At 43.6% G+C, this 21,797-nt stretch overlaps 3 protein-coding genes across 4 annotated transcripts; all 3 read right to left on the bottom strand.

Annotated features, from left to right (window-relative positions):
• Positions 1–774: 774 nt before the first annotated feature.
• LOC135498138 (protein-glutamine gamma-glutamyltransferase K-like) lies at positions 775–8,253 on the bottom strand. The gene is made up of 14 exons (XM_064788315.1): positions 8,113–8,253; positions 7,769–7,908; positions 7,410–7,609; positions 6,978–7,172; positions 6,457–6,723; positions 5,766–5,986; positions 5,282–5,462; positions 4,613–4,748; positions 4,195–4,298; positions 3,412–3,812; positions 3,067–3,202; positions 2,475–2,635; positions 1,980–2,116; positions 775–1,723 (listed from the first exon to the last, which is right to left on the bottom strand). The coding sequence occupies exons 1-14, from the start codon at positions 8,251–8,253 to the stop codon at positions 1,579–1,581; spliced, it is 2,565 nt and encodes an 854-aa protein (XP_064644385.1). The 3' UTR covers positions 775–1,578.
• LOC135498139 (coagulation factor XIII A chain-like) lies at positions 8,154–14,647 on the bottom strand. The gene is made up of 13 exons (XM_064788316.1): positions 14,140–14,647; positions 12,896–13,033; positions 12,533–12,727; positions 12,018–12,269; positions 11,565–11,683; positions 11,002–11,109; positions 10,537–10,714; positions 10,037–10,178; positions 9,793–9,896; positions 9,244–9,486; positions 8,883–9,025; positions 8,540–8,674; positions 8,154–8,273 (listed from the first exon to the last, which is right to left on the bottom strand). Exons 2-13 carry the CDS (start codon positions 12,975–12,977, stop codon positions 8,256–8,258), a joined length of 1,719 nt encoding a protein of 572 aa, XP_064644386.1. The 5' UTR covers positions 12,978–13,033; positions 14,140–14,647; the 3' UTR covers positions 8,154–8,255.
• A 282-nt stretch (positions 14,648–14,929) lies between these two features.
• On the bottom strand, positions 14,930–21,039 carry LOC135497850 (solute carrier family 49 member 4 homolog). Of its 2 annotated transcripts, none has more exons than XM_064787809.1 (11): positions 20,647–21,039; positions 19,629–20,230; positions 19,280–19,470; positions 19,095–19,188; positions 18,253–18,416; positions 17,910–18,071; positions 17,332–17,467; positions 16,930–17,106; positions 16,502–16,620; positions 15,898–16,080; positions 14,930–15,396 (listed from the first exon to the last, which is right to left on the bottom strand). In XM_064787809.1, the coding sequence occupies exons 2-11, from the start codon at positions 19,949–19,951 to the stop codon at positions 15,233–15,235; spliced, it is 1,713 nt and encodes a 570-aa protein (XP_064643879.1). In that variant the 5' UTR covers positions 19,952–20,230; positions 20,647–21,039; the 3' UTR covers positions 14,930–15,232. The 2 variants fall into 2 exon arrangements, with proteins under 2 accessions (XP_064643879.1, XP_064643880.1); XM_064787810.1 differs by having other exon boundaries at positions 19,629–19,967.
• Positions 21,040–21,797: the final 758 nt, after the last annotated feature.

Genomic DNA, 21,797 nt, shown 5'->3' with positions numbered 1-21,797 from the left:
TTATAAAAAAAAAGTATTAAGAAAAAAAGAAAAAGAAAAATGTTGTCCACAACCGGATTTGAACTCGCGACCTTTGAATCGAACATCGTATTCTGCCTTTCTGACGAGCGCTCTACCAACTGCTCTAAAGTTTCTAAGACTTCTGACGTCATGTGTTTGTCGAAATCTGATTGGCTGAAAGTCCCTGTACAAATTTACACTATAGTGCCCCAAAGGTTCAGGAGAAAAAAAATCGCGTCCGGGCCTATTGTATTCTGTCAGATTATGCTATAAATGGTTCTGTACTAGATGTCATGACCGCCAATAGCTCCAGATTAAAGTGAGTGATAGAATGCTTGGTTCCCGGACATTCTATCCCCGGCTGTAGAAACCCCCCGAAAAAAGTTGTAAATTCTATACTTATGGAACGACACTTTATTAGACGGCGTTCCGTCCTCTCTGGGAATCCGCGGCGCCGAGTGCATGGGCAGTGTCTAAAACCACATACCACATACCCACATACCCACATGCCAATTTTTTCCAGGTGGGGCAATCCAATGACGGTTGTAGCTTTTTCTTCACAACTTGAAATATCGACAAATTTCACCTTCAACTAAAGCGGCATTATTATTTATTATCAGACAGTTGAGTCGGAGTCTACTACAGGGTGGCCCAGAATTATTTTCCCTCACGCAATGGATACACAATAGAATTCTATTGCGGTGGCGATGTCTCATACTGCGAAGTGAATTCGCACTTCGGAGGGGACAAAGAACCATGAACAAACAATGAAGATACTTTACAATACATTTATTAACGCTAAAGGCTATGCCGATTAGTACGACGTGTCAAAACTAAATAACTAGATATAAAGGCTACATATAAACGCCTTTATATAATTACATATTTGGGCAAGTTTACTATTATGGCACTCTTAAATACGATATAAAGTTATGCGAGAGTTGGTTAAATAAAAAATTGAAATATACACATTTACTGTAAAAAATGAGGATTTTCTCTTTAAATTTTCTGACAGATACATGTAACATACATGTAACAGAGACAAGTTTAAAAACATTCAAGAGGACGGATGAGTGTTGAATTCGTTACAACCTAACCGGTGATGTTATCTTCTAATAAAGATATTAACGCTTCCTTTTCTGCAAAGGAATGATCTATAGTTAGAGCAATTCTTCGCTCGAACATGATGAGATTTATAATGCTTAAAGGGGAAATGGTGTTTCTGCCACCAATCGAAATGAACAGGTCGGAAAACCCAATGACGGGTCATTGCTTTTGGGTCTTTATGGAACAACCGTGTGCTTGTGTCTCAGTTTCTACTCTACAGGGTTATGAAAATTGAGGTTTTTGCCGTCAGATAGGCCTACTAATGTATCATAACAATGTGGTAAGTCCTATTCTACTGGCTGGCTGTCCTTTTGGCAAAGAGACGCCCTTGTTACAACCATGAGTGCAACGTCTCACTTCCTTCTCAAGGGTCAAGTCGGCCGTGGCAACGAAGGAAGAGGAGTGTTACTGGTCCGAGTCAAGGTAAACCAGAATGTTCTCCCCATACTACGTGCTAAAATGTCTCGTCCCCTAAACTACAGGGGAAATGGTGGCAGAGCCGTCAATGGAGGTCAACTGGTCCGAGTCGAATGTCGCCAGGATGTCCTGCCCTCTTGTCTGTGTCGGGATGATTGTGAAAGTCTCTTTAATTTTGCCATGAGGTGGGATCTTTTGTCTGAAAGAAAAAGACAGACCAAGAAAATCTTCTACCATAGTTGTGCAACGGCCACAGCTAACTGAAGCGTTCCAGGGAGGTTCGAAGTCACAACTAGAATTGATAAAGAGTACTTTATTGATTCTTGGTAGCACGGAAATGTGACCACACTCAAAATATTGTCACACACTGAAGTACTGTTTGAAGAGAATTGTCCTAAGAGGTGGGTCGTAAACCTGTCTGTCCTTATGAGATATACCATATGAGTTAGACATACTTTAATTGCTTTTCCGTGAGGTCGATGCCATCACCATCCAGTGTCATGGTGCAGTTGGTGAGCTCAAGGTCCAGGGGGTTGGTAAAGACAACTGTCACAGTCACATCCTGCTTCAGTTTTGGTCGCTTATTGGACACCTTTCGGAGAAAGAGGGAGAAGATGACATTACAAGATCATAAATGACGATAGCGAAATATATTTACGCGTTTCCGTTATGCCTTAAACGGTTTCCAATCTGGGTTTTCTCTATGTAGTGATTTCGAAACGTACGGGGAAACAAGCGAATCGAACGCCAATTAGATATGACAGATAAATACTGAGCGCGGAATTTGATCCAATGATACCAGGGAAAAACCACATCGAAAACCGGAGAATAGAAGTACATGGATATTTAAAAGACAGATATCGCAGCGAGAGCACCTTGCACGCATGTAGGGTAAGCTCTCTGGTAGCTCCAACCACTTGGGATTAAGATCACCCGAAGACTGTACTGACCGTGACCTCTAACTCTGGTTTCTCAAGGTCAATCGTAATGGCATCAAAATCGGTCTCGCCAGTACCGTCGACCTTGAACCCGCAGTGCACCGTCAAGAGACCATCTGATTTGACAGTGTTGAGCCATTCTGTCGCCTTGATACCGATGCGGACAGTCTTCTCTGGAGAAAAAGGGAGATATGTCAGTCCTGCATCAACCGTTTGTATTTGTTCATGTACCTTTTTGTTCTAAGCATACCACGCTAAAGTGACTATGCCGGGCCGAATGGACCGATAATGGGCCATGTACATGATGTATGGTATCCCCAGGCGTCTCAACTGTTGAGTGAGACTGTGCCACCAGGCAATCTGGGGAAAACCCTACAATGAGACCGCGGATGCGGGTTTTGAGTTGTAACTGTGGAGTGAGACCGTATGTAGGTCACGCCTCATGCAAAGACAGTATTTTTCTGAAAAAAGTTTATAAACTGACTTAGATCATCTTTTCTGTTCCTGGCAACGCATAATACAAGGTATTATACAGGCCACGCTCAAGACAGCTAGTTGGGTTCATGGGCGATATCACATTCAGTTTGATGTTTTCGAGACTTACTTTCTCCGGCTGCGAGCTGCACATCTTCATTCTGAGCCTTTATCTTGTCTCCCACGAATCCATTGTTGTAAGTAGCGACCGCAATTAGATACGCCTTAACCGTCCTGTTCTTTGACCCAGTATTCTCGAGTTCCATCTGTAAAAAAAAGGTTTACAGGATTATATCTCTGCGGATAGTATTAGGTTAAACAAACTATGAAATCATGACAGTTGCCTTCAGCTCAGAAACATACAGAAGCCAGATCCGAACTTTGTTCTGAAAGTTTGTCTGTCGTGAAATTCGTTTCAAATTCTTCTTCAAGTAAGGTTACGCATATATGTCCTCCGGTATACAGCCGTGCTTACTGTGACTTCCACGTCTCCATTCTCAGGGGCTTGATACTGTATCAAGCTAGTCACTTCCTCCTTTTTCCCAGATCCTTTCTTGTACCACTCTTGCACAGCTTCATCGGCAGAGTGTTTCATTGCTGTCATTGCAACCTGTCTTCTCTTTGCCTCAGACCCTTCCTCACACTTGTAATTCCCCTTGATGTCCTCTCGTGTGTTTCTTCCCACCGCCTTCGTAGCCAACTGGTACCCGATCGAACCTTTTCTAACTTTGTCTACGACTTTTGACCCATCAGCCTTGATGGTCCAGTAGACGCGATCCGAGTTGATCTCCGCGAAGATGAATCGGGCGTCATACGGATGCTGGAGGTCACCATCGTATATTGCATTGACGGAGGCAGGGCCACATCGCATTCGTCCTGCAGAAGAGGAGAGATTCAGATTGAGATGAAGTTAGGTTATTGAGACAACCGTACATGTAAGTTTAGCTTAGGAATCGGACCTCATGTCGACAGATGTCTTCAGTGATACTGAATGGAACGGAGAAGATCAGTTTTTGTAATAGATGCTATTACTTCGATAAGCTTTCGAGGATAAGAGATTAAGTAATTTTCATCTTTAACCAAGGTGGATGTGCCAAAAAGAGACCCTTCTTTCAAGTATATCTGATAACGGCCTCCAGCCTATGGCGAAACCCTCCACTGATGATACTAGGCCATCAACAAATATATTCATGACTTTTCTTTGGTGTTTTGTGACATAGGCAAGAAGGAAAGAGCTGGTTAACCGCAGCATACTTACCCCCACTCTGTTCCTGTGGTGTTGAGTCGAACGCTTGCCATCCGTTGAACCTATCAGGGAGGTCAAGTCGTCTGAACCAGGCTTCGTTCCAGACATGGAAATTCCTAAACAACGAAGAAAAGAAGATGATATATAAACTACAGATGTCCCCTGTCTAAGGCAACTCAGCTTACAGAGCCAGCAAATGCTGTTTATAGCATTCTGAAGTTCACATTTCAGCCAATAGGCGTCCCCAGCATGGATTGCGAGTTAACAGACGGTAGAAAGGAGCCTCGTGAGACACGTGGATCATACGTTTGGAGAAAGTAAGAAGATATTTGGCTGCAGGAAATCTTGCATAAAGGCAATCCAATCCAGACATTTCTGTGCGTCTTTAGCTTCACATGTTTGTGGTGACGGACCCAATGAATCTACCTACCAAACTGAATCTCCACTGTAGTTAGCAGGAGTTCCGTCTTCGTAGAAATACTTGTCAATGGTCAAGCTGAGATCTGTGTCATGGGCAGAGCCAAAGTTGGTGACAGATCGAGCAGGAATTCCAAGACTTCTGCAGACTGGAAAGGTAATATGGAATTTTCTAATGGGATGTATCAATAAGGCAACGGGACAGTTATATGTATCCAAGAAGTCCGCAGAATCAAAGACAAGTTATAAAGGCTGTATTTTCTTTGCTTTCTTGAGCCAGTCGAAACTGCCAATATCCGCTCCGCAAATCAAGGTCTGTGATCGGCGTACGTTTTTGGCAGCTACAGACTATTGCAGTTAATTTTTTATCACGTCAGCCAAGATTGATTGTTATAACACAATCCTGCGGTAAAGACTCTTATGCCACTTGGAAAGGTTTGAAAGTTAAGAGTGTATAAATTAAATGACTCCCTTTAAAACAACGTTTGTGTTCCACGATTAAGAGGAAGGGTACATGTTTGGAAAAGGCGGTATATATTACCACACCATTCATCTTTCCGTGGAGTGGCTGGAGTGCTGTATGAGGTAGGGGACATGTTTAATTGAGGAGGAGGAGGAGGAGGAGGCGGCTTGTGTGCCCTTTTGCATGCCAGTTTTTCTGTAACGTTGGGCTTACACTTACTAGAAGTAACAATAGCTGAGAATACCCAACACTGGCCGTATTTAACCCCTTTGTGGTTGTTCTTCCACCACTGCTTGAATATGTTCTTCGAACGTGCCCATTGTGTTGGTTTCGTGCCATCTCCATACTCTCCAGTCCAGTTTCCAATCAGGATCCCATCGTCATTGTCGTTGTTGTTACACTGAAATCATGCAAGCCAATTCTTTGTAATTGCTCCAATCTCATGGTTCAGTATGGTTCAGCTATTAATTTTCGCGATTATAGCCAGGATATGATCCGACACATACCACACTGACTTCGCTAAATGGTTCATCCAGGGTTTGTGGTCATGTTTGGTGAAATGACGTTCTCTTCTCGTCTACTCTGGCTGAGGGAGTTTCCGTCCAGTGTTCGGTACAAGTATAGTGAGCTGGGGGACGCGGAAAACAGACAGACTTTGAGTCAACAATCCCCCAGCCCCCAGCCCACTGGACACTACACTCACCATCTGTGAAATGTCTCTGGAAACTCTAGTGGCATTTCCTCTTGATGAGAACCGACTGCCGCACCGATTGAGGAGCATCATAGCTGTGTTAAGAGAGATCTCCTCACACTGATCAAACCACCATTTTCTGGCTGGTCGCTTATTATTCTTGAATATCCTTCCGGTTTGGTTTTGGACGTATTCTACTCTTTTGTCCTCGTCGTCGAGGAATACTTGATCCTCTGGAAACAGAATTTATAATCAAAATAAGTTGCGTGAGTTTTGAGGGGCAAAGCAACTGACCCTTGATCTGGCCTCACGACTTCGCTCCCCACGGCCCAACCAGAAATCGTAGCCAGTGGTTCAATTGCACTTTTAATTTCCGACACATTCCCGACATCACGGACAAGATAAACTTTTGTCGGAACATGGCTCTGTTTTACCTGTGATTTTTTCCCGACGCATTCCCGATAGGTATTTGAAACGAGTTCGGAAGATGGTGGATCAGCCGCGCTTTATCAAATGTCGAAGCAACATCAAAACCTCTATACGGGATGAGGAACCGTCCGGTTTGCCAAGCAAATCTTCGCGTCTTGGGTAAAGAGTTGTGAGTACGATTGGGTCTTCTTGTTTAGTCGAGTATACCTCGTCTGGGTCAATGTGAACTGTCAATTTGAACTTGAAAACTTTAAAAGGCAGACATTTCACTTACCCTTACACCAGGCATTGAACAGCACGAAAATGGTTGACGTGTCATGTTTTGCCATATCCTTCAACCCAGGAGCTGCTTTGGGAAGTTTCGTCCTGATAATCAGCTTCCATTCCGAAACACAGGCATCTGGGGCTGTCTTTATACGGAACTTGCATTTGGAACCATCGGAGTTCGCATTTGTGCGCTGATACCCCCAGTCTACCTTCGAAAGGTCTTTGGCTATTACCAGCCTTTTGTCATTCTCTTCGCTCTTCTTTGGATGGCGACCTACAAGGAAGGAACACGCTACATATCGGAGGTACGTAAGCGCAACCTGCTGCAACAATAGAATTATTCTTGGAGATTTAACGCTCGTCTAATTTGAAGACATGTCAAAGGAGCAGAGCAATTAAAAGTAACTTTGAAATTCGATGTAAGCAATGCAGAATTTGAGTTCCGCTTTGATAAGATAAAAGAGAGTCCATAATTTAAAAAAACATTAACGTGATTGATAACAGTTTTCTATTATTGACTCAGCTTACCTGTCTGTAACCTCAAGCTGATTCTGTCCGTCGTCCGATCATACGGTCGGTTAAAAGTCACGTCCACCTCAAAAGGCTCTCCCCTGCGGATCACTAAGGTGTCTTTCTTCCAATTGTGGGCATAGTCGGACGTGTGGTGATCTTTGCCATTCTCAACTACGTTCAGGTCGACCTCTTCCACTCTGAGCACTGGAACTGAAAGGTTTAAGAGGGCAGAGAAACAGGATTCAGTGTGATAAAGCCTGAGGAATGAAAAGAGCATATCATCTTGGTCTCAGAAGATTAGGACAAGTTGTGGTATGTGATTGGTCGGTTTTATGTTGATGATCGATTGACTTACAGAAACGACCAACACCACAGCTTATCTAAACAAGTCGTTTGTCTAGTTACAGTTGGCCTGAAATGCCTGGACCTGACTTCATGAGAACATACCATTGCTGTAGGTGAAGTCTTCATCGTCCTTGTCGTCGTCTCCCGATTCCGGTGCTTTGCCCTTCTTGATGACAAGGTCAAGGAATCCGACCACGTCTGTGATTTGTTTGGAGTCGAACCCAGCCGCGATCCGTCTGTTGCCAGGGAGACGAGGGATCAAGGTAATCTTCGCAGAGACAGACTGTTTGGGACCCACGTTCCTGAGAACAACGCAAAGAGAGATAGAATGTGGGTAAAAGAGAATGGCAGCAAGATGAAGGAAAGGTCAGCATTTCTACAAACAGATAAGGTAAATGCCGAGGTCAGATTCCATCGTCTGCTACGACTTGGAAGAAAAAGTTCAGAAATGAAAAACTTACGGAACTTTCACAGCCTTAATTTTGTCCATGCCAACTCCTTCAATTGTGAAAACACAGTCTGTGATCTCAATAGCGGTCGGGTTTTCGAAAGTTACTGTCACTTCAAATGGATTTTTCGTGGATGGGGTGGGAGTTGACGCCTGAATAAGACAAGAGAGAGTGATTAGATGGGAGTTGCTCACACTATCTTATCTTGGTTGCAAAGGTCAATCTGAAAAACAGCACTGTTCGGTCTTGACCGTGAATCTCAATGAACCGTGAATCCCATTAGTTAGTGTGAAATGGTAGAGGTTACAGGGAAACTCGTAGTCTTTAAAGTATTGATATATTCTTTCTACACTCACCGTAACTGCTAAATCTGGCTTATCAATCCTTGGACCTTCCTGGAATGCGAACTTGTGACCTGTTTCCTTGACCAGACCCTCCATGTAGAACATCAGACGCCCATCATCCACCACAATGTTCAACCATTCTTTTGCTGTCATTGTCATGGACCACGTCTTGGCTGAAAAAAGATGAAAGTTATATATGTGCTCCAGAAGTGCCAACTCTAGGTCACCGAGAGACTGGCCACGTGGTTCGGCAAGTAATAGAGACATATAGCTTTGGGGATCGAGAGAGGAACAAGAGATGACGGTCATGTTTATAAGGTCATGCCTGGTCCTGTGGCTTATCCAGAATGTAAATCGAATGCTGAGAAGAAGTGCGAATGAAATTGAAAAACATCTACCCGTATTGGTCACCTAAAGAAGACCTACACTAGGAACTTACTCGAGTTGGGCGGCACTGATAGTTCCCGCGTTCATGTTTGACGTCACCACGGTGTTCACCAATGTCATTCGAGTGTAAGACAGTGACGCTGAAGTTACAGTTCCTCTCCTCTGTTGAGTCATTCCTGACAGTGAGCTGTGGAAAGATTAAGATGGCTAACAGAATTATATCGTTGCTTGAAGATGCATTCGCACACATTTCAATTTCGATAGAGACTTTGACGGCGCGACGACCATGAGGTCAGAATGCGATCTGACTGGCCACTTTAATTCATTAAACCGGGCAAATCTGATTGGCAAGTATCAGAGTACATTTCATTCTGATTCGTCTCTCGTCTACTCACCACAGCCTTCACGTCGCCAGTCTCAGGCGCTTGAACCTCAAAACTGATGTTAGTATCAAAAAGACCTGACGCCATGTTGGCTAGGTCCTTTGGCTTGCTGTAGCGCAGAGCTGACAAGAAGGCAATACGCTCTTTGTAACTGTCTGCAAGTTAAAAAAGATACACTGGAGATGCGGGTTTTCAGATTACTTAGCACTATTATCATTGTTGTTTGAGGGGCAGTGGGTATTACTGCAATGATAGAGTTGGAGCTGCTGGCTCAATTACCGTGCGCAAACAGTCGGTGAAATGTTTTACGTGTGCATTTTCGGATAACCGGATAGCACTGTCACAGAGACTCTGAAACAATATAAGAACATACCGTCCGCTTCTTTATACTCCTTCGTGACGTCATTCCTCTCGTCTGTGCCCACCATCTTCGTGCTGATATTCTTGCCCACCCTTTCAGCATCATTACTAAAGAATTCACGTGACCCGTCGTCATTAAGCAGCCAGTAAACTACGTCGCCATTCACCTCTGAGAAGACGAAGGGAACGTCGAATTCTTGGAGGATATTGCCTTCTTTGATGGCCTTGACGGAGGCTGGGCCGCAGCGCATTGCCGCTGGAAGGAAGAAATAGGTTGCAGTATTGCTCGGAAGCGAGGATATAATGAAGATGTCAGAGTCAAAACTATATGCCTTATATCGACCGACGCAGATGTTATGGCACCAAGTCTTCCCTAGCGTTCCCGGTGTCGTCTTTTGAAAGGCTAATCATCCCCCGATTCACCAATTTGTTTTTGAACTTCGTAAGGAGCGTTTAGAACAGTCTCCAGTGTCACTTGATTGTCTAGAAGCAGAAGTGTTCGATTTTGCAGCCAACACAGTTGGGAAGAATGGCGCCAGGCCATTTCACCTCTAAGACTTACATCCACTAAGCTCTTGTGGTGTCGAGTCGATGGCTTGCCAGCCGTGGTACTTCGGAGGAAGGTCGCCCCGCTTCATGTAAGCTTCGTTCCAACAATGAAAGTTCCTAAAGAGAACAGAAACGTAACTGGTTCAAGCTGATGTCAATCTTGTTAACAGAGACGGAAACTCAGCGATATCAATTCAAGCAGGTCGAAGTGGTTTTTGAGAATGCGGGTAGGGAGATTATACAGTAGTCAAACTCACCATGTCGAATCGGGGCTCTCCTTCTTCATGAACTGATAGGTCCTTGCATCAAAGTGGAAGTCTATGGTAAGACTTCCATCAGTATCATGGGCGGAGGTGTAGTTTGTGATGCTGCGGGCAGGGATGCCAAGGGTTCGACAGACTGGAAAGATAAAAGATGACAGTCAGCATTTTCCGACCTTGCAATGCAAATGTACCTTAGAAGCCTATATTTTGTGGGTGGTGAAAATAATGCCTTCTATACCTCAAGATCCTGGGTGAGCACAACATGACTCCAGATGAAACGGTAAGACACGAGTTACTTTTGATGTGATATCAAAGCTGGCGGTTCAAACAAACTTTCGTAATGGCATTAGATTAGTTCTACCCTCGCTGAGTACTACCTCCAGTTCACATACTGTACATCCTCGAATACCAGGGTTAGTCGTGTGCTCTTTTAAAGGTGCCAGAAGAAAAGGTCCTAAGTTCAGGATGAAACTATGTGAAGGTTGTTGACTTACTTGTTGTCAGGACTCCACAGAAGACCCAACACTGCGCGTACTTGACACTCCGTCTGTTTTTTATCCATTCCGCCAAGATTGGCTCTGAGCCATTCCAACCAGTTGGTCTTGTCCCGCCCTCGTATTTACCTGACCACCTACCTACCAAGATGCCGCCATCATTGTCATTAGCATTAACCTGAAATATTGTCAATGAGATTTCGGACTTGTCGCGGTAAGACGAATTATCTTTTGGCCACGTTTCTGCAACACATATTCCCAAACAGCGTTTGATCTGGCGCTTACCTTACTGGCAACTAAATCCAACAGGTAACGCTATGGATCCCATGCTGATAAAGTAGCCTACATAATAGCGAATACTGTTTCGGAAGCTGGGCCCACGAATCTCAGAGAGCAAATAGGGCCGGAGACAGGCCCGGGAGTGGTTAGCTAACAGGATCAAGTGTACGACAGAACTTGACTTACCATTTGAGTTAAAACCCTCGTGACGATGGCGGCAGATTTCATGTAGCTCTTTGCCGTTGTTGACAGGCCCAATATCATCATGGCGGCACGCAGACTGACCTCTTCAAACTGAAACAGGCAAATATCTCCTTATCGGTACAGTCTCTAGTCAATCCGAAAAAAAAGTGGTTCTTTACCATCCACTGCAGTGGAAGGAATCACTGAGAATTGATTTACGCAAACTGGTACACCACAAAGTTCAGAAGTCAAGTGGCAACTTTCTAACCATCCGTCGCTGAGCAACAGGAACCGTCGCTTAGCAACAAAACCATTGCTTAGTATAGGCCATATGAGCCATTGCTGACCAGCACATCTGGGGTCTACTGAAAGGTTTTAGGACAGACCGGGATTAAAGTGTGAAGTCGGATTATAACCTATATCGTAGTTGATATTAGACTACAAACTCTAAACTTTAACTTTTTAACTTCAACAAAAACCGTTACTAAGCAACTCAAGCCACTGATTAGCAACCGCAGCTTTATTAGCAGTTTGAACAATTTAATATGGACGTATTGGAACCTTACTTGTCCATAGAGCCACTTGGCAGGCGTCATCTTGTCGTGTGAACCCTTCCACAAGATACCGTTCTCGTTCATGACGTATTCATTGATCTCGGCCTCATCTGCCATGTACACGTCATCATCTATAGAAGAGAGACAGAGATGGACAAATCAAATTGGTTAAGTTAGATTATGGCGAGTGATCTCATTAAACGAGGTGTATGTATTCTTGAATCATACTTTTCCGCCTTCAAGAAACAGCGACCAGCTATTATCGGATTCGATACCATGATTTTCGGCAAAAGGGGTACCAATCGAGAGCGGGTATATTGATACACTCATTAATGTATGAATGTTTGTTTCAAACATTGATAATTTTAACCTGACTAAAATTCTCTTATGGTGATACTGGCAACGCGGTACAGGATTCTATCCGTTTTGCAGGAAAGCGACACTCGACAAACCATAACACCTTACATGGACACCAGGGGTTAAACAGCATGATCACATCCTGTTCAGCAGCGGGCGGGTCAAAGGTCGGATCCCATGGCTGCCTGGCGACCGCCTTTAGTGTCCATTCTCCAATGATGCTCTCACAGCTTGACATGATCTCTACGACAACAGAATCGTCCTTGACATCTCTGATTGCCCCGCCCCAGTGCAAAGGGTCAAGGTCAACGCCGAGAGGAATATTGATGAGTGTCCCGATCTTATAGTCTCCTTCTTCGCCTGAAAGACAAACATGTAAGAATTGACTATTTCACTTCGCATCGTCAAATCAGAAGCAGCAGTCGTACTTTGTCGAGGTTGTCTTCAGGAAATAACCAATAATAAAACAGATGAGGATTCTTGTCAAATTTGCTATGGAAATATGCGAACCAGTATAAGCTATGTTCTTGTAACTGTAACCGTTCAAAAAGATTTTCACAAGATTTGAGCGCTGAACGGACACCGGTAGCCTAAGCCCTTCTGTGTCAGGTTTCGATCCCTACCTAGTTCCATGGAAATCTCCAACAGGTCCGTGTCTACGTCAAAATTCCTATTGCACTGCAATTCAATGGTGAACTCCTGACCACGCCTCAAAACCAGATCTTCATCGTTGACGTTGATCACGAATACGTCCGTGTGATGAGCGGCATGATTCCGGTAGCCCATGCGGTTGATGTTTTCTATAATCAGTGGCCCGGCTGCCAATAAAGATACAGAATATTGTCACAACGAGGAGAAAATCAGTTTGAGAAAACCATTAACACATGTATGTTTTATTTACATTCTTTCAACATAAATAAAAGAATAAAGAAGTAACTTGATATATGATGATTATGACCTATTAAAAGATTGTCACCTTGGCTTACCTTTATTTTCGCTATACTGTTTGGGACCCCGAATGAAGGCCCCGTGCATCCCCACGCCACCGTATCGGAAATTACGATACATCGTTTATTCCTTGGTTAACGTGGGTTCGTCTTCTTGGCTTGGACTTGAGAAAGGAACTGAAAAGTTGATAATGTTATCTCAATTAATGACCATCTACATGTATACATTCGACCATGGCCATCCCCTCTTAAAAGGTTTTATCGCCAAGCCTGAGGTCAGCGACATCCAGTACACAAATCAATGTTTTGTGGGTTTCAAACAAAAATAACCCCGAAAGAATAGTTCTGCGGTCGCGCGTGAATAAGACCTTCCAAATGCAGAAGTATAGTCTTGATATCAGGTTTGGCGGACCATAACATAATGAATGAAACATTCAGCCTTAGATAGTCTAATTGCGATTCCAGTCGAGACGGGATGGCCTATAGTTGAATCTCTGGCTTTAACGTTGATGTTATCAAGGCCCGAGCGTTAAGAATGAATGTAACTGGCATTGCCGTTGTAGAAGTTTAAAATGTCCTAGGTTAAAATGTCTGGGAACAAAGGATTCTATTATGCACTTCAATCTCTGAGCTATTGACGGTCAGGGTCTCTGTAGAACCATATTGCAGAATACAATAGGGCCGGACACTTTTTCCAGGGGGGACACTTTTTACTTTTACACCGGGTTCCAAAACAATGTTTCCTTTATTTAAACCCGTCGTTGTCAATCAACTCCGTTCTCGGGTGATATTTCAATGAGACATGCAGGGGTGAAGAAACTCGAATTTCAGGATGATAGCAAACTTGCTTGATATATGTTTTGGTATCTTAGCTTCGTTTTCTTTTTTTCAATTTCGTCGTGATTTTAGCTCGTCGCGTGTGATGCCAACATATAGTACTCTGTCACCGTTTTATAACGACACCACCGAAGGACTACCGTTTCAGTCAGTGAAGGGAAAGAATTCCGTTGTGGCCACTCGGTAGCCATGAAATCCTTTCCTTGCTATTACTCATCCAGGAATAATACCCTCTAGCTCTGGACGCAGTGGACTGGCCTCGTCCAGTCGCTTGGTACGAAGATGACGAAATTGACTGCCCTGGGAGTCTATAATATATACCCGGAATAGAGCAAAACATGAAACAATTCTTCTCAGACTTATTCCCAAGTTAGGGGCGATGGAGAGGCTACCGCAGCTTTCAATGACAAACAACTGATAAGCTTCCAATAAAACAAAATCCTTACCTTTCCCCCTTTTCGGGTAAACAGTTTCCCTCTGCTGGTAATAAGTTTCCCCTTGCTAGTTTCCCTTGCTGGTAAGCAATTCCAGGTATAGTGTCGATACCGAACCGCCATCCAAAATATCACCAAGTGACAACAAACTACGTTTCTAACTACACAACGTTGGCATTGAACCGACCAATTGAACCAGGCCAGGCCTATAGAAAAGCCCCACTGGTTCACGGAACAACAGAACAGCAAGGCCACAAATTCCATTATAGGTAGGCCATTTAAGGTATTATTTAGATTTAAAAGGATATTAAATCATGTTCATGCATAGATTTGGCATTCTAAGTGAAAGGAAAAAAGTTGACAAACGTTGTACAAAAAGACAATACGATGTTGTGTTCAAATGGGTATTAGGGCATGGTTGTTGAAAACAGGGACACTAACTTTTAAAAGGAGATAACGCTGAGTTAAAGCTAACGTCAAGTTAATAGCGACACAACTTGTTTTGAACAACCCCGGTGAACAACAGAATAAAACTAAGAATTTACCATGAACATCCCATCCATTAAGCATCCATGATTTCGCAGATTTAACAGCCAACCGTGTATGTATATGCGTGAAATAATCAATAAGTTATCTTAACGTTTCGGGGTAATGGTATATCAATAGTGATATTCGCCACTGCACTGGTTGCTGGGGCGGCCATTCAGTCGCGTCTATGGCAACCAGAGTAGTTGACCTTGGAGAGTTATAAACACCCCATGGAAAATTAGATATCAGACAGTCAATGGCAAATATAGCAGAATAGCAATGCGATGGAGTCTTTATTTATTCAATAATATCTAAAAATGGAGGCATGTGGCACAACATTAAAGTGAAAGTGAAAACTTGTAACCAACGACGGATTCTTAATCTGCTCGTCTGCGGAAAGCATCTTGTTGATAAACCTATCCTGCTAATTTCAAACCGTCAAAAAAGTACAACTTTCAAAAACATCTCCAGTCCAAAAATTGCGAATCTGCTGGACAATTTTTTTGTTGATTTATATGTTTGATGAGGAAATAAAGTCGCAAGTTCCGGATACATATATATTCTAAATGAACATGAACTATTGTTCAGAAGTGGAGTTCATCTTGTCCCTTCCTTCTGTTCCATTCGGACGTGAGATCACAGAGTCCAGCCTCAAGCGGTTGTATTTTGCTTTGAATCCTATCAACATCGGCACCGCAATGGCACACACTCCTATGAAGGCCCAGTTCATCCACATCGTGCCTGAAAGGAGGGGAAAGATATTCGAGTATGCTTTTTCAATAACATTAAAAAGTTCATCAGTTGACCAGTAGGGGCGTAGCTAGCGGGGAATGCCCCCTCCCCCAGAAGTTTGTACATCGCATATAAGAAGCGAATAAAATCTCCTCTTGAACATGAAAACCTTGACGGTTCAGCGCTTAGAGTGTTTGATTGTGGTTCGCCTGGTCACGGGTTTGACTCCCGTCGAATCTGCAACATTTTTCTCCTTTTTTTCTTGTTATTTATTCATTCATGTTCATATATTTTATGTTTTCATTGTTCCCCTTACTATCCTTTGTTAATTGCAATATTAAAAAAAAAACACTGTGTGGAATAGGTCATGTACATGAATAATGGTCAATGGATTTTGAGAGAAGTGCGTTTGATGATGGTGCTGTCTTCGATTGACGATACGGGCAGGCATGGCAAGTTCTTATTGGACAATACAAGCGGAAGTATGTTAGTTTTTGATCGCATCCTTACCTACTCCAGGTATAAGCTGTATGAAATAGAACACTAACATAGTCAGGTTGAGGACAAGTTGAAGTATACTGAGGCTGATGCCTTCTCGGATCGGGTAGGTTAGCTCGAGCACCATCTCTAGTATCATGGGCCGGCTACCGCTCAGAGTAATGCCGCATATTACCACTGATATGAAAAGGGTGGCTAAAAAGAAATTCACAAGAGATGAGTTGACGTGGCGCTGAAACAGGAGAGGCTGCACTGACGTTGGAGCTCTTCCATGCAGCGAGGAGTGTTTGGCACAAGGGAATAAGTGCAGAAATTAATGCCACAAAGACCGTAAGAGCCGGAAAATAGCGCGAAATTCATTATTTTATGTGGATACTGAAACAACCATGTCGACTTGGGCTCTGTAGCCAAGTTTCTTTTTATTTTCTGGATTAAAGGACTGAAAATCTGACATCGGTTAAATGAAGGAACCTACATGAACATCTATCGGATTTTATTTGAGTTATCTCTGGTCATCGAGACCTTCTAATCATTGTTCCCCGTACATTTTATCCTTGGACAAAGCGTTTACACCGGAATAAACATCACAATCTTATCAAATAAATGATTTACTTACAGTCATAACGAGGTAGAATTTGTTGGATTTGTAGCGTGAACCAGAGAGTGCTCAGAGTTCCAACGGCGAACAGAACAACAGTCATTGTCTTATAACGACCGGCTAGATAATCACCAATTCTAAAAGGAAGAAAGATTTGCTTTATGCAATAACGATATCATGATATGTACATGTATCTCATTGCTCGTCGTAGCTTTTGTCGAGCCTTTGGTGAGCAAACGGCTTTCGTAACGGTCCTTTTTTGAGTATCAACAGTTGCGTCGGAAACCAACGTGGCATGAGTAATGTTGATCAAATGGCGGCAGTCTATCCCTGAGTCGGTAGCTCGGAGAGACAAAGAAAATGAGGCCACTGAGGTACCAAACAAATTTAAACTCCCCCGTAGTTTGAACTGCTCAAATCAGCAATTTACTAGACCCGCTACTGACCTGCCGATGATAATGCCTGACACCACACCAGAGAGGAGGAACACGAAAATGATCCATCCGATCAAACTTTGAGGGATATTAACTGCCTTAAGGTTCACGCCCAGTAATGTCAGCCAGCCGGTACCGACACCGCATGGAACCGATGTGGCGATACACAAGAGCCAATAATGAGGCATTCTGAAAAAGAAAACAAGGGCAATTGTAATAGGCAGATCATCCACCTGGTTATGCGCAATCCTATTATCGGGTCTTTCTCAGAAAGAAATCGTTTCGACATAGAAAACAGCCTCTTAAGTCGAGTCAGGAGGTAACTGCTGACTCCATGAACCAGACCGTACTACAAATCGGTTTGAAATACTGTCTAACGCAAAGAGGAAGACACGTTCATGTACATGTACTCACCTAAACAGTGCCTTGGTGCCTTCTTTAAAACTGGTTCTTTTGATGGACCCTGATTGTGACATTGTCGGCGGGACCGGGGGTTTTGTGGGGAAATAGAAAACCACGCAGAAAAAACCGACTGCAACAATGGCAGTCTCTGAAAAGAAAGGTTTGAATATGTTAATTGTTTCACAAGGGATACCCCTGGATGTCTGGGATGCAACACTTTTTCAGAGCTTGCAAAGGGCAGGGATTCTCTCCATTGTTTAGAGAAATGGGAAGGGAGCAAGAATGGAGAAGGCAAATGATAGGCTAAAGAGGAACAAGGATAGGCAAAAGGCGAGTATTAACTAAATGAAGAGGTTAGGTATAGGAAGAGGACATGTATGGCGAAAATGAGAAGCAAGGATCAGCTCAGGGCGAGGCTTTGCTAAATAAAGGTGACTAACAGAAAGGGGACATGTATGGAGAAGGCGAAGAGCAAGGATAGGCTACATAAAGGTGAGCAACAGGCAGGGGGCGTATAGAGAAGGCAACGAGAGAAATTTTCTACTTCATGAAATAATAATGGGTTTTTGGCACAATACAATAACACTTACGTATAATCATTAGTGTGACAATTTCTTCAAACTGCTGCTGGTTCGCTGGTTCTAAATCGGACGAGTTGGTAGAATTGTGGAGGCTTGGCTCGTAAAGTAACGACATGTTGTGGTCCCCGAATGTTGCATTGGCTCCAAGCGCTTCCGTCACGATGTAGGGCTCTGAAATAAGATCAAATTACATCAAAATACGGACCCGTTCAATTTGGCGGTTTTGAAAAGAAGAAGGTGGATGGAAAGAGAAAGGTTTCATAACCACCCTTACCGAGGTCGACGAATGGGGAAGTTCGAAATGTTTGTAAGACTGCCAAATATAATCTCTTTTCTACAAACATTGACATACCTATAGCCCCGGCCAAAGCCATTCCTATGGGCGCAGCCAGAACACCAAGCGCTGTCGCTGTGGCCCTCTGTTCGGCTGGGAACCAGACTGCTGAGATCACCGGAGCCATAACCTGACTCTGGCAAATGGTCATCCCAATCATGAACTGTCCCACGTAAATTAAACTGGAAATGAAATAAAATTCTTACATGAAAGAAAACAGTCCTGTAGACTCAGCCAAATAAAGGTCTTCTTTGTGTGACAATCAGATAACGCAGGATTATCATTCATAACAGAAAATCGAAACAACAGTTTCTGCTGAGTTCTGATGTTTCGTCGTTCTGCCAATGATAATGAGCCTTCTTCATCACCACAAGGCTATATAGATGAAGCTGGATAGTAAAAATGAAGTTAACATTAGTTTGCCAAGAATATTTCGAAGACGTAAAGAGTAGATTAGTATTTCTTACGCGTATATACGGTCTGTAGGACTCAAGTCTGATAAGTAGTTGAAATGCAAATATTATCCAAAAAAATAACGACAAAAGGTAAACATCATGTGCCATTTCGGAAAATCGTGCGTTCTGCAAATAATGAACGATTGACCAATCAAATGGTTGATTTTGAAAACATGCAGGCATCCTTGTTTGCCTTGTGTTTAAAACTGTGGTCATGAATATGAAAGAAAGGAATACATATCTATTGAGAAGATAACTTATTCGTCGTCTTTACACTCCTGCGCAGTGTTTAAGTTAACAGTGATGACTTCTAATGCAATGAAACTTGCGTTTGAACGTCGCCACGAGGAGTGCAATCGCCGTCAAATTGGTCCCAAAATGGTTGCTGCCGTATCACTCACTTACATAACTGCCGCTTCCCTACTGAATGCAATAAAACATCTTAACCCAGTTCCGAGGAATAGTAGCGTGGAACATATCACCATCACCCAGCGGGGTCCTGCAAAGATCAATGTGGTTAAAAGCTATCCATTTACCATTTTGAGAAAAGAAAAATTACTTCTAAATGTTATTGATTTCCCCTGGCTTACCTTTTTTATCGACCACCCAAGACAAAGCAAAGAAAGTCACCAGGAACCCTATCGGCCCTGAATTCTGTAGTAGGGCGATGTCACCCCCGGTGAAGCCCAGGGCCTGCTCCGCCGAGTTAGCAATGGGCGCCCATGTCGTCCAGACCAGGCCGAATGAAAAGGACATCCAACAGTAGACGGCTAAAATGTAACTGAAAAATTGAGGAGGAAAATGAAGGCAGAGGAATAGGTGGTCAAGGGCAATTTTTCCATTATGAGAGATGGGCAAGAACAATGAGGCTTATGGCTTAGGGCATTAAAACTGTTACACAATACTGCTGGATTGTCTTTGACGGAAAAAAAAACTCACTATCTCCTCTTAAACGTCCTCAGCCTAGGACCATACTTCTCCGATTGTGCTGCAAACTTCACCTCCCCGCTCCCGGCCGTTGAATACGACATGCCCATCCCATCCTTTGCTATCAAAGGCTCACTCTCTCCCATCTCCGAGGGAAAGTCAGTGGTAAGAGGTGCGCTAACGCACCGCCGAGTCCGCGATCCGCTTGTCTGTACGGGTGGACATGTGGTTTCGCCGGAGCGGTCACTCTCCTCGAAACTATGTTGGCCTCGCCCGACCGAACTGGCACGGCTGGAAGCACCGCTACTGGGGCACTCCCGGTAGTCAACGTCCATTTTGGCTGTCGAAGTCCTTTATTTTGAAAGACAAGTCACACAGAGTTTTGTTAAGTTATATGATATAAGAACTTTGCTCGTTGTCAACTTTTACAACAGCGTTGTCTTGTGTGGACTTCACTGAATCTGAATCGCAATGGCCTGACGAGCCCGTTATATTTCCCGATTGCACGTCTCCAAGTTCAAAAGCAAGTCAGTCTTTCTTCATCCTGTCTAATATCAGCATGGGCCCGAATTGGTCAGTTGTAGCCGGTACCTGTCAGTCATTGTTTCGCGTCGCTGAAGAAACCAACAGGAGAAATGCATGAAACCCGAGATTACAAAAGCTGGGCTAGATATAGAAAAGGCTTTTATTACATACCGGTGTAAAAGTAGAAAGTGTCCCCCCTGGAAAAAGTGTCCGGGCCTATTGTATTCTAACAGATTATGGCATATAGTTCTATAGAGGCCATGGCTGTCAATAGCTCAGCGCATAATAGAATCCTTTGTTTCCGGACATTTTATCCTAGGACATTTTAAACTTCTACACCGGGACTGAATGCCGGACTGGGACCAAATTATCGGAAGAGAAGCCGGCCAGCGACGCATGAACAGGAAGTAAAAGCTAAGAAAACCCTTTCGTTAAAGACCATAGACATTTTCGTCGGTTGTCTCGAATATAACTTCTGGAGAAGAAAAATGAGAATGATACTCACCAAATTATCCTTTGGCTACTCTCGATTGGTTTCAGAACTTGCCCATTTTCTTGCAGATCCCAAGTTGCCTACACACTGGTATCGAATCGCATTTCAAAACCGGGCATATACTAGACTCCAGAGATCACTGATTAATTCATGACCGAATTAATCAGACATGACGAACTATCTCATGACCCACTGACACACATATACGATCTATCTAAAATCGAACCTAATCTTTAGAAAGACTGGCGTTTGAAAGCCGTAACAACATGTCGTAATATCATACTGTATACGTTGCATTTGCTGGCCACCACAAGAAGACCAGAATAGGCCTATATTACTCCTTATACATGTTTTAGGCCTTCATAGATCAACTGCATTGTTCAGGGAATTAGGCCTAGGCCTGTGGGAAAAACTGACATAATAACACATTGATTTGAACACACGGGGCTTTATTGGAGAGCATTACCCTATCAATCTCACTCATCTAAATCTTCAAGAAAATGAAGATCATCTTCGGGATTATCAGCATCAACTTCAAAGTGTTCCTCATCATTTTGATGAGGCGGATTTTCTTGATTGCCTTCAAGCCCACTCACTCATTGACTGCTTCTGGGGCAATTCTCTCCCAGGCAGTTGATACCATCTGAATTACAGCATCCCTGGTGATTTGGTGGGAACGACCATGAATGTCATTGTTCTCAATTTTCCACTCCTTCCATAGGCGTCTCATTGTACATTTGAAGCTGCGGATGATGGTCAGATCCAAAGGTTGTACCAGTGAGGTACATCTCCCTGGTATCAGCCCTATGAACCCGGGAGCGTCCTCTACATGGTCACGCACTTGTTGATGCCGGTGCGCTGGGAACATGTCCCAAATTAGGAGGAATGGAAAGTTGTCTCCCACAAACGGTATGAGGCAAACATTTACCCAAGCAATCAGTGTCTGCCAACTTGCCCAGCCTGTTTGCGAGCCCGTTACCCGCACACCATCGGGGGCAGTTGCCCGAAGTCGAGCGATTTCTGGACCATCATCGCGCAGACCCTTGAAAATTATACTTGCAGGGAGTTTTCTCCCACACGCAGTCATCGCTAAAGTCACGGTACACCCTAATTTTGCATTTCCTCGCGAAGTTCGTATGTCCACTTGTTTCAAACCTTGCAAA

The sequence above is a fragment of the Lineus longissimus genome, chromosome 13 (assembly GCF_910592395.1).
Source record: "Lineus longissimus chromosome 13, tnLinLong1.2, whole genome shotgun sequence".
Taxonomy (NCBI): Eukaryota; Metazoa; Nemertea; class Pilidiophora; order Heteronemertea; family Lineidae; genus Lineus; species Lineus longissimus.
The sequence above is the reverse complement of the archived record's forward strand: the minus strand, read 5'-3'. Positions and strand labels throughout refer to the sequence as shown.